General features: G+C 41.4%; 1 protein-coding gene across 1 annotated transcript in view; it reads left to right on the top strand.

Annotated features, from left to right (window-relative positions):
• Nucleotides 1–13,242, top strand: part of RYR3 (ryanodine receptor 3) — a 522,405-nt gene that overhangs the window by 281,975 nt on the left and 227,188 nt on the right. Inside the window, exons 17-19 of the mRNA XM_054700223.1 lie at nt 121–254; nt 1,670–1,911; nt 11,613–11,805. Of these exons, the coding sequence (XP_054556198.1) occupies nt 121–254; nt 1,670–1,911; nt 11,613–11,805 (569 nt within the window). The remainder of the gene's footprint in view (nt 1–120; nt 255–1,669; nt 1,912–11,612; nt 11,806–13,242) is intronic.

The following is a 13,242-nucleotide window of genomic DNA, read 5'->3' as shown; positions in this document are numbered from 1 at the left end:
TCCACCTGTCACCCAGCCCCCACCCTGCCCAGAACCCACTTCTTTCACGTGTGCTCCCGATCCATCGGGCCCTGCTGCTGTGCCCTCCTGGTGCTCCTAAGGTCTGGTGTCCCACTGCAGGTTCTGGATGTGCTGTGCTCCCTCTGTCTCTGCAATGGGGTTGCAGTGAGAGCCAACCAGAATCTGATCTGTGACAACTTGCTGCCCCGGAGAAACCTGCTCCTGCAGACTCGACTGATTAACGATGTAACGAGGTAAGGCCACCGCCATTCTGAATGCCCATTTTGTCTCTAGACAGGATAAGAAGAGGGCTGATCTCAATTCCAAGGCTAACCACCCATCCTTGTCACAGAAGAACAGGCCAGGAAATGATGTGTCCTCTCAGAGCCTTGTACCCCAACCCCTTAAGCAGACTTCCTCAAACATTTCCCTGAAGTTGCCAAGGGTGGAGGATATTATACCACCTGGTATATGCAGAAGCCTGAGCTGAAGCTCCATGCCTATGGACTGGGCTGGACAAGGAAGGCCTAACCTTCCTCAGCACCTTTCCACCTCAGCCCCTCCCCAAAGTAGGTGTGAGGAAGGAACCCCCCTCAGAAGCATAGAGCAGTCTGCAGACCTGACCCATCCACACTGACCATCTTTCTTTTAGGTATCTGGTTTTCCCTGCTCACCCAAAGTGGGACATAGTCCAGTTAGTAGCCCTCTGAGTGATTGCTGGAAATACTTCGTCATCTCCATGTTGAGTACATAAAAGCCTCAAGCCCCTAACAAAGGTGCCTATCAGTCACTTCATGCCGTCCCCGCTTTGCTGTCATCTAGGTTGAATTTTTTTCTGCTTTACCCATGTACAATTGACAAATAAAATTGTAGGATACTTAGTACCAATGTGATGACTTGCTATACGCATACATTGTGAGAGGGTTCCCCCCACATTGAATGAATTCACACATCTGTTACCTCACATATTTATCATCCCACATGAGAACATTTCAGTTCTACTCTTAATAAAATCTCAGTTACATGCAGTGTTGGCAACTCCAGGCACCGTATTCTATGTGAGACTCTCAGACCTTACTCATAAGTGATACTTCATGCCCTTGTCCCAGCATTTCCCTAATACCTCCCCCATCCTTGCAACCTCTTTTCCATTCTCTGTTTAAACTTTCTTCTTTTAGATTCCACATGTAAGTGATACCAAGCAATATTTGTCTTTTTCTGGCTTATATCCAGTAGTGAACTTAAGACATTCAAGAGCCCGTTGTTATTAATAATGCTTAGGTGAGAAAGCTTCTGTTACGAAAATGGGGTGCTGAAACCAATTTACCAGAAAATGGAATCTGAGTCATTTCTTTGACTTACAGAAAGACACAGGGATTGTAATCATGCAACGCTGTATGATGTTTTCAGCAGCTTTGCCCAAATTACTCAATAAATGTTGATTTCCCTGAATGAAATATTTTAAGAAGCAGGCTTTACACCTTAAAAAGGAAATAATGTTTTCCTGACACCTCCCAGTAAGAACTGAAGTGTTACAGAGCAATACAGAAAACACAGATTTGCTGTCACCTTGATTTTTTTGGGCCAGTGTCCCCTGTTCTCTGGTTCAGACTTGCTTTTTCAGTCCTGAAGAGCCTGTGGATGCCATCTGTCCCACGTTTAATTTCAGTATTCGGCCAAACATCTTCTTGGGAGTGGCCGAAGGCTCGGCACAGTACAAGAAGTGGTACTTCGAGCTCATCATCGACCAGGTGGACCCCTTCCTGACAGCAGAGCCCACACACCTGCGGGTGGGCTGGGCCTCCTCTTCAGGATATGCACCCTATCCCGGAGGTGGGGAAGGCTGGGGAGGCAACGGTGTTGGCGATGACCTGTACTCTTATGGCTTTGACGGACTTCACCTTTGGTCAGGTGAGTACCTTGCTCCAACTTCCACCCTCATCTCTTGCTGGGGGAGGACCAAAGCTCAAATTGTTCAAGTTGAAATAGTTACTTTCTGTTGAAATGATACAGACTCAAGAATCTCAACTAATCAGATGGTTAGCTGGTAAGAGTGTCAGATCTTAGAGGAGAAGGGCAGCTTTTAGATCATGGCTCTGGCATTTCTAGCTGCATGATCTAGTGCAGATCATTTGACTCAGTGTCTGTAGCTGTACAATCCAGATTGCGTAGGATTGTCAGGGTTATATGGGCAAATAGGGAAAGCAAAAGAGACTCAGTATTTACTGGACAGTGAACTATCCACTTCTGGCGCATTTTTTCTCTCATCTGATCCTCTGAAGGTAGATAATATTAACTTCATGTTATATGTGTGGAAACTGAGGCGCAAAGATATTTAAGCAATTTATTCACAGCCACACTGGGAAGCATCCAGCTCTGACGAGGGAGCATCATCTTGTCAGTGCAGTGCATCACTTCATGATGCATGTTACAAAAAGTCTGAATCTGTGCTTGACATGTGGCAGATACTAATTTCTTTTTTTTTTTTTAAGATTTATTTATTCATGCATATAAGAACCGGGGTACAGGCCAGCTGCGTGGGAGTGTGAGAGAATTCACCAGAGACAGAGCGGGGAACAGAACAAACAGACTGACTGAAATACACTGCTGAGGGGAGCAGCGGGCAAGACAGGAGAGGTCTGTGCGCCATGTGGTATTCTCGCTGGTGGGCCAGGATCCAACCCGCGCTGCAGAGGCTGCGATCAGCTTCACAGTGCTGAGCTCAACCACCAGTGCCACCAGGGGAGGCCCCCAGATGCTAATTTCTTTAAAAGAATTGAGAACTTCCTTTCTTTCAGAAAAACATGGATGCTTTCCCCAAGCCTGGCCATGGCCTGTGCCTGTGGAGAAATGGGTTGGCATCTGCTGGGATAAAAATGCTAGAAGAACTATGAAACTTTCACCCCAGAACAAGACTCTACCTCTCCTGTCTGTCCTCCACAGTGAGCCAGATCTGTATCTTTTGCAAAACAGCAGTTGGAGACATTGTGTCCCTTGTAGAAATCACTTATATAAGCAATTTGCAATCTCTTAAGGAACACACCATCTTCCTAAAATCCAGTGCAAGGGAAAAGTTTGTCTCTAGAAGACAAGCCTATGTATTTCCTTTAGAAACCAGGGACTGTGAAATCCACCAGATTTTCCTTCATCCCTTAGCTTTCAAGCTAAAACCACTCACTTACGTCCTGGTGGCATGTTTCCTGTAGTTGGTCTTCATTTTCCATTGGTCAGGATGTTTTTGTGGATGTGTGCTTACATTCAATTTAAATATTTAAAAACTTTGGAGAATGGTATAAGTGTATTCATATATTTATTTACAAGTATATAAGTCATTTGTGGAAAGAACTAGAAAGTCTGTGTCATGTTTCCTGTGTCCCTGGGTGGCAGGGTATAGGCAAAGCTAGTGAAACATTGCAGGATGAAATGGGGGTTGTGGGTGGATCATCCCTGCTTGGCTCTTAGAACCCCTGTCCTATCATGGAGCCACTGTCTCTCTGGCTATAAAGTGGCTTAGGTTAACCTCATAGCTTCCCAGATAGCTGTCTCTGGGTGGGGAGGTGATTTTGGAATAAAGGGTCATTGTGCTCATATACATCTGCAGCACCCAAATCTCGTAGGATTCACTCAGTAAGAAATGAATGGGATTAACCCAAGAAAATCATCACCCACCTGCCTGCTGGCAGCTGCTCGGGCCCCACCATCTTATCACCATAAAGCAAGCATATTCTCTGAATCCCAAGCCACCCCTGAAGAAAATGGGCTTAGGAAGTATGAAGTACACCTGGACCCTTGGATGAAACAAATTGGACCCTGTCACAAATTAACCATTCTATTTTTTAAATTAAATTCGGTACGTCATTGTTCATCTTGTACAATATTTGATTTCTCCCCTCAGGTGTAGTCCCCATAGTTCTCCCACCACCATATCACCTGTGAGCCATCCCCATAGTCCCTTGTGTTCTTCCCTCCCCCGTTTTGACCCCTCTTCCTTCCCCTCCCTTGCTGTAGGCCTCAGATCTACGGTCAACTTGAAGGTTTTACCTTTTTCCTGAACCTTTTTTCAGTGTCTCTATATTCCTCAGATAAATGAAACCATCCAATATTTATCTTTTCCTTCTGTCCTATTCACTTAGCATAATCCCTTCCAGCTCCATCCATGTTGCCACAAATGGCATGAGTTTATCTTTTTGACTGCTGAGTAGTATTCCATTGTGTATAAGCACATTTCTTGATCTATTCTTCTGTTTTGAGGCATTTGGATTGTTTCCATATCTTAGCAATTGTAAATGGTGCTGCAATAAACATAGAAGTGCAGAATTTTTTTTAATTATTATTTTTGTGTCCTTTGGGTAGATTCCTAGGAGTAGAATAGCTGAATCATATGTTAGATCTGTTTTTAGTATTTTGAGGAACCGCCACATGGCTTTTCATAGCGGCAGACCAGTTTACATTCCCACCAGCAGTGTAAGAGGGTTCCTCTTATACCACATCCTCACCAGCATTTACTGTTTCCAGTCAAACTAACCATTCTAAATGGAAGTTTACTCAGTCTTTTCCAGACTTTGCAGCACCCCTTGGAGAAGTTAGTGTACCCCTTTGTAAAATGTGCAGAGTAACTCCATCAGAGAATCAGGCAAAGATCCCCCTCACTGTGCATCCAGAAAGGACTGCCCTCTGAACACCTGCCAAGTGTGTGTCGTTCCAGGAGTGTATAGCACTCAGGAGTAAACAGCACTCCTCTCTGCCGCCTTGCCCTGCCTCCTCTGAAGGCTGGGAAGTGGATGGATGTCCCAAGTCCACAATTGCCTTCACGAGAAATGACGCTTACAATTAAAGAGAGGGAGAATGGGCATGGGACTCAGCTTTCAAAAGCTGATTTGGGCTCCCTGAATAGTCACACTTAGTATATCATGCCATAGAGGGAATTTGGGCCTCCAGCCCTCAGTCTTTCTTTCATGCTCACTAAAATACAGTGCTCCCTCAGATCTGGACATTATTCTGAATTATCCAACCAGCACACAGAGAACATCTGTCTTGTTGAAAGCACTGCAGGTAAAGATGTCAATGTGTGCTCCAGTTGAAGAAATAAGGTTTCTGCTAATGACTCCCACCAGGCAGCAGTGAATTTTGGGCGAGCCCATGAAAGGGTTATTGTGTGACAAGAAATGAAATGGTTACGACACTCCAGCTTACCACAGGAGGGGATGGAAGGTAGCTGGGGAGAGATTTTGGAAACTGGTCATGACAGTGCTTGTCCTTTTCCTGGAGATGTAAATGCCCAGACCCACTAGCTTTCAATGTATCTGTGTGCATAAATTAAGCCACTATCTTGAAGTGGTCATTAAAGCACAGTAGATGTTGGGCCTCCCTGGTGGCGCGAGGGGTTGGGACGAAACCTGCGAAGCAATCCGCAGCCACTGCAGCACGAGTTTGATTCCGGGACGGCCAGGGAACAACCCACATGGCACTGCAGACCTCTCCTGGCTCACCCGCTGCTCCCCTCAGCAGTGTATTTCAGTCAATCTGCCTGTTCTGTTCCCCACTCTGTCTCTGGTGGATCCTCTCACCCTCTGCATCTCTGGCCTGTGCCTGAGCTCTTGTATGCATAACTAAATAAATCTTTAAAAAAAAAAAAAGCACAGTAGATGTTGCAGTAGTTGGAAAGAATTGCAGTGCCCCTTAATGCTTTGCAAATAGGCAAAGGCAAGAAGAAACAGCATGACTTTGGAGTTAAGCCTGGATGTGAATCCCCACTCTTGCAGTTGTTTTTTGACATTGTACAATTCACTTAACCTCTCAGAGACTTGGTTTCCTCAGATAAAATGATATAAGGCTTTTAGGAAATGTAAATGAGATATCAGGGCCATGAAATTCTTGACATACACTAGATACCCGGTAAATATCATTTCCCTTCCCTCATTGTCTTTCAAATCCACTGTAATAACAAAGAGCAAGTCCAACTTTCTGAATTCCTCTCTGGACACCATGACAGTAGCCGTATTTAATATTTTATTTTATATATTTCTTACATCATTTTTCATTTTTGCACAATGTATGCATTTTCATTTTGGTTGTATTCCCCCTACAATTCCCACCCCCCTCATTTTGGCCTTAATCCCTCCTCTCCTGTAGTGTGTCTCTGGTTTATAGTTACTTGTTGATTTTGATTTTTTCTTTATTATAATTAGCCTTTTTCCTGGTCCCTTGTTTAGATTTTCTAAATTCCTGCTATGAGTGAGACCATCCAGTATTTTTCATTTTCTTTCTGGCTTATTTCGCTGAGCATGATCCCTTCCAGCTCCATCCATGTTGCTGCAAACTGCACCCCTATGTTTATAGCAGCACTATTTACAATAGCTAAACTTTGGACAACAACCCAAATGCCCAAAAATAGATGACTGGATCAAGAAAATGTGGTACATATACACAATGGAATATTACTCAGCAATCAAAAAGGTAGCTGTATTTTAAGGGGATATAGCTCTAATGGGAAGGAAGTTTCAGACTGATCTGGGGGTTATGAATGAACAATTTCTCTGTGTAGGGGAACAAGCAGCCATAATAGGTTGTCTTGGCCACTAAAGCCTGTGGAGTCACTTTTGAGCATCAGTTATAGAAATGTCCCCCATCTCCAACCTGCCCAACCCTCCCTCCAGAATCCCAGTGAGCTTCACTTCTGTGACTTCCCATTCAGTAATATATCTCTTTTCTTGTATGTCTCACTTTCCCTCTCCTGACAGCCTTGTAGCCTTTCAGGATTCTAGCCTTTCAGGATTGCATTTGGGGGTGATTGCAGCTCAGAGCAGCCTATAGAACATTACCTACAAGGGGGAAATTTCACATGAGGAGATCACACCTATCCCTTCCTTTGAACAACTTTTCCCTTGGAAAATCAAAATAAGCTGAGCATTCATCTCCCTAAGAAATAAATGATAGAGGAAGTGAATGAGTGGAGTAAATTTGTGTTTCCCAATTTATTATGACTTCTGACACATCAGGATCATTTGGGTGTCTTCTCATATTTGTAAGAGAAGCCTTCATCTGTCCCCTACTAAGATGAAGCCAGGAAACTGATTCATCTATCAAAACACACTCCAATGAAACTCAAACATTTGCAGCCCCAGAACTTTGGGAGAGGATCAGCTGGGGAGTTGTAGAACCACCAGCATTTTTTTTTTAGTATTTTGACTCTCTTTCCCAATGCCTAAGTATTTGTGTTTATGTTACAGTGCCAAGCTCTGCAGTGCCTGGGGCACTGGAAATGCTGAGTGTTAGGGCTTCCAGTTGCCTATATTACTCATCACATGAGACTAAATTCCACAGTAATATATCCTCGGGTTAATCTGAAAATGTGTGGCATATGATTACGTGGTTTTTTTCCTTTATGTGCTACATTTGGAAGGGCTTTTCCCAGGTTCCTGGTAACTTCAGATAGCCTTGAGTCTCTAAATCAGGGAATGTTTCTTCAGATGAGCAGAGGCAAGGGAATCTCTAACCTGCTTCAGTAGATGGTCTCTACATACTCCTCTTGTTTGGAGTTCCCATTCTCTTAAGCAGTTACGGTGACTTAGAAAAATTCTCTGTGACAACTATAGTTTTCCTTTCTACAGCATTGCATTCTGTGGGTGGCCCTAAAGGGTTGAAGACATTAACCATGTATGAAAATGAAAAATTTTGAGCACCATCCTTTAATAGAAGGATTTATTGATTTCAGTAACTCAAGTGATTTTTAAAATCACTTTCTGAATTCTGTCCTCAATACTATGATTTTCCATGTTACTATTTCTTCCTAATATTATAAAAGATAGGATAATCCTAAACTGTTGTGCCAGCTTATCTACTGTGAGCTTAGTAGTTAAACTTTCTGGAGTTACAAAACCTAAAATAATAAAGAAGGCGTTTATCTTAGGTTACAACATAGCTGGCATTTTTCTAATCACTCTGCATCGAATAATACGTTTGAAACCCAACAATACCGTAACATTATTATGCTCATTTAACAGATGAGGAAACTTGGGTCCTCAAAGGAAATAACTTGCCTGTTGTCACAGTAAGTGACAGAACCAGGACTCAAGCCCAAGGTATCTAGTATTAGAAGTACCCATTAATTAGTACAAACACTGCCTCTGACAAGGTATACAGGACATCAGTCATTCATTCCATCAAAATCATAGGAAGTATAATGGTTCCTTTCAAACAACTACAGAGCATCGTTGCAGGCATTACAATGCCCACAGGCCCAGGTTTATATGGCAGGCAAAAAGTTAGCCTTTGAACTCAGCCCTTTCTGACTCCAGCCCCTGCTCAACCACCCCTGCTCCATGCTACCCTATTCAGAGCAATTGGAAGGGCAAGGGTCTTGTTTAAATGAAGGACCCTTCTGAAACATTTGGAGCCTTGAGAGCAGTAGAGCTTGCTTCTTCTAGATGGGAACAGATTAATAAGAGTATACAAAAGCAATCTCACAATGCCTTTTATAGCTTCAAAATCTTCGCACTAACATTAAAAATGAGATATACTACAGCAGATGACCTTTCACTACTTGAATATTATATGAAATGGACTCTGTTATTCAGACTTCCTATCACCTGGCTCTAAGCAATTGCTAGGTATACATTTCCTATGCAGTAATTATCAAGTCTCTTTTGTTTCTGGATTATATTGGTTCCAACTCTGTGTTCTCTATGGCCTATGTCTTAAAAATAGGTTCAGACTGTGATTTCACTTTGCCTATAGGTGATCTGAGGGAGTGTTCCAACAGCACCTTCTGCTTGCTGTTCAGTCTCTTAGAATAAAGGAGATAAAAAGCAGTGTCATTTGCCACAGGCCACGATAGCTCATCCTGGTTATTGTTTTCAACCAAGAGACTGAGCCAGACAAGAAAAATTCTCCAACCATGGTCCTCTGGAAGACACTTGGCAGCTATAGTATACTGAAGGCTAAATAAAGCTTGGAACCCAGTTTCTGAAAACATGCAAACACTGTTATAGATAAAGAATATTACCCCACAGGCCCAGAGTGAACTCTGGGAGCATGGCAAAACAGGCCCTGGCGTCACAGCTCAACACTGCCGGTTTTGTCCTACTTGATAAGATTCTCAGAAAAGCAAAGGACCTTCTGATTTGTATTTTTATCCAGCAATAATCTGGAGACTTGCAAATGTCGTTGTCCAACCTAGCATTTCAGTTGCTTCCTGGTTTTCCCAAATTTACAGAAATCTCTTAGGATTTGTTCAAACAATGACAGTGATATTTTCCAGAAATATTAAATTAATGGAAAAAGAAGCATTGAAAGTAGGGGGGGATTCTTAATGGGAAAAAATATTAATAATGAGACAATGACAGTAAGGTGTGCCAAGTTTTAATGTCACAGGTTCATAGCAAAACATACTTGAATATAAGGAAGAAAAGATTGTGGGACCTAGATAGCTGAGCTCCATAAAAGGAGCTAAGAGTACTCAGTCTTCCCAGATGGAAGAATTGGAAAAGTATCAAACTTGCACACTCTTTAAATTTGGCTCCGATTGGTTTTGTTTTAAATAATGTCAACAGACTGTAGGTCCTACATTCTCAGCAATGAAATAAGGTATAAAGTTGCACAAAGAGCCTGAAGCCCTCCCAGACTTATTTGCCAGTATACATTGCATATATTATATGCTTTTGCATCATCACAGTGCGAGTAGTTCAGGTAGTAAACCTGGTCCTTCTTTATCCACCACCCCCACCATAGCATCTCCTCATTGAGCCCCAACAGTCCGCACATTCCAGCCTCACCAAACTTCAGCTATTATGCAAATATGTTATACACCCATTTTGCATAATCTTACTCCTGTCTGGAATGCCCTTTTCTTTCTCATTTATTGAATAAACCTTTCCATCTTAAAGTCTTAACTTGCCCTGTGCTTCCAGATCAACTTGGCAACTCTCCTTACTTCCAGAAGGCATCTTGTATAAATCTTCATTCCAACATGTATGCTGATTGTAATTCCTTATTTGAATGTTTATTTCACACCTGACTATGGACTTCTTAAGGGCAGGAAATGGGTTTTCTATCTTTGGCCTCCACTCCCAAGCCCAGTATCTGGCCCAGGGTACAGCTTCATTAGTGATTATGGAAGGTTGGGAGGGAATATAATTTTTTCAATCACCCAAAATAATAAGGGGGTACCTAATTTTTTAATTAAGATTATATAATAATATCTTTATTCTAAAATCCACCACTTAGTTTACAATGCATTACTAGAATATCAGTAACCACTGAAAACGTTAAATATTTCTAAGCTGTGATTAGAAATATTACATAGCATAGATGTATATGTGCAAAATTTATAAAGAACTCACATCTACCATTAAGGGGATTTTTTTTAACTGCCTAGTCATGGCATGTTATGATGCCATTGAAATCCATTTCCTTCTGGCTATTTCATGCAATCAATTGTTTGTAATATATGTAAAAAAATCAAATACAAAACCTAATGTTCCAGTTTGGTTGAAAGGTGTGTATCTGGGGCCTCCCTGGTGGCGCAGCGGTTGAGCGCTGGGTTGCGAAGCTGCCCGCAGCCTCTGCGACGCCGGTTCGATCCCTGGCTGCTCCCCGGCCACAGGAGGAGGGTCCCACATGGCGCGCAGACCTCTCCTGCCGCCCGCTGCTCCCCTCAGCAGTGTACTTCGGTCCTTCTGCCTGCTCTGCTCCCCGCTCTGACTCTGGTGAATTCTCTCACCCTCCCACGCTTCTGACTATACCCAGTGCATGTGTAAAACGAACAAACAAACAAATAAATAAATAAATAAAAACATGCCTAAAAAAAAAAAAAAAAAAAAAAAGAAAGGTGTGTATCTGAAAGAGTAGAAAGCATTTTTAATTGAGTTTTTTCCTTCATATTTTTCTGCATATTATGAACATTTGGAATTTCTGTAATCAAGAAACAAGATGTTTTAATCCATACTAATTTTCTTGCCTGAACTTTTAAAAATTATTTTATTGAAATAATACTGATTTATGACATGACATGGGCTTTAGGCATACATTATTATAAATCAGTGTCTGTATATACCACATTTTGTTCATCGGCACCACCAACAAAAGGAATCACTAAACAGAATGACTGACAATGTGTTTCCCTGCCTATCTGAAAGAGAGAAAATTCTAAAGCAAACTATAATGCAGATAAATGACTTGATGACCTTGCTCTTTTTTCCACATTGACACCTTCTGCATTCAGTACTAAAGTGGTCATATTTTAGGGAAAATAGAAGAAATGAGGCTTTTGGCACCTTCAAATAAATACACATGCACACACACAAAAGGCAATTTGTTCATTACTTCAAACACCACGCCGGAATCTGAGCACACATTGAACAGGTTGAATCCTTGTTTATTCTCATTCCTGGCAGCTTGAGAATTTCCTCTGAAACTCATCTCAGGCTGCCCACTCACCAGCTTAGGAAATCATTTCTCATTGCTTAATCCACACAGGGAAAGCAAAGTTGAATATCCAGACTCCCCTGTACCATCCTGCCTCCCCACCGCCCACTGGTGGCCTATTGAGAATTTGCCGGGTGGTGGGTGCCTCCAGAGTCCCACATGCTTTCTTCCTGTTCTTTTCTCACCAGGCCGGATACCCAGAGCTGTTGCCTCCATCAACCAGCACCTCCTGAAGTCAGATGATGTGGTGAGCTGTTGCCTTGACCTGGGAGTGTCCAGCATCTCCTTCCGCATCAATGGGCAGCCTGTACAAGGGATGTTTGAGAACTTCAACACAGATGGGCTCTTCTTCCCTGTGGTGAGCTTTTCAGCAGGTGTCAAGTAAGTTATGACTGTGATTTCATGAGAGTAGCTGTTACCCCGCCTTCCCACCACTCCTGTGAACTGGAGAGTATAGCAGTCTCTCAGGGATTTTGCCACCATCAGCCAAACTCCCCCAAGAGATGGTTAAAAGTGGAGAAGCATCTAGAGTCATCCATTCCATATATATTATCTTACTGAGTACATACCTCCTGCCCCAAGGTTATATTTTGCCCTCAGATAAATAGTAACATAAATATGATGAATTCTTTATACAAAATGACCATAATAATTACTAAAAAAAATTACTCATAAAAATTTGAAACAGTTAAAAATATCACCCATAAGTCCAATATTTAGCTATAGCCTCTATTGATATTTTGGTGCATTCAAGTCTTTTTAATCTATATAAGTATACATTTTTCGTTGGCATTACACTGAATATGAAATTCTACATCTTCCTTATTTTTCATTTAGCAGTAGGTAATGAGCCTTTTCCTCAGTCATTAAGTATCCTCCTTGAAACAAATTTTATAGCCAAATAATAGCCTTCCGCAATTCTGTCCCATAATATAGCCATTACTTTGTTGTTAGACTATCATGCTGGTTCAATTTTTATTTTTATGAATAAAATTATTAGCATCCTTGAGCATAACTCTTTGCATTTCTATTTAGTTTCTCCTAGAAGTAGGTCAGAAGTTGTGAACTTTTTAAAGTCTAAAATAATAATCAATTGCCAAACTGTTTTTTAGGAAGATTGACCAGTTCAGAATTCATTACCAACAATTCTGTAATCTTAAAAAAAAAAAAAAAAACCTCTGAAAACCATATAATTTTTTTTTTTGGCAACTCATTTTGCAGTAAGATCTGGCTTGAACTCATTTTGTAGCAAAAGCTGTCATCAACTGAAATGACAGTTCTTTAGTCTTTTGTTTACTTGTGACTATTTACATGTTTAACTGCAGTGATATTAATATGTTTATGGGAAATAGACCACCCCCTAGTTGGTTCTATGTAATATATACTACACATACTTACTTCCTTTTTTAAAATCTAAACAAAACAGAAGTGAAATACATCTCCAAAGTTGCACAGGATTTGGGTCTGTGGTACCATTTAAAGTAACATATGGGAACACCCAGCTGTGACTGGGTATTATTCATTAATTGCTATTGGTTACGTTTAATCTTTGCCAGTTGAGAACAGTATATCTTACTAAATTCATGTTTAACCAATCTGGTTAAACATTTGTTTGTGCTTATCATTCTTACATATTAATACAATCCAGTATTTTGTTTTTGTGTTCTCTGTCCATCTAATATCAATTTGGGGGGGGGAGTTATTTTTATTTATTTTTTTGAATTTACATATTTTATTATTGTGTATTCCCCATAAAATTCCCACCACCACTTCACCCGTAAACCATCACCATAATCCCTTGGGGTTATTTTTGTATGT

This window comes from Talpa occidentalis, unplaced genomic scaffold (genome assembly GCF_014898055.3).
Source record: "Talpa occidentalis isolate TD23 unplaced genomic scaffold, MPIMG_talOcc4v2.1 talOcc4.11, whole genome shotgun sequence".
Taxonomy (NCBI): Eukaryota; Metazoa; Chordata; class Mammalia; order Eulipotyphla; family Talpidae; genus Talpa; species Talpa occidentalis.
Note: the sequence above shows the minus strand (reverse complement) of the source record. Positions and strands in the feature narration are given on the sequence as shown.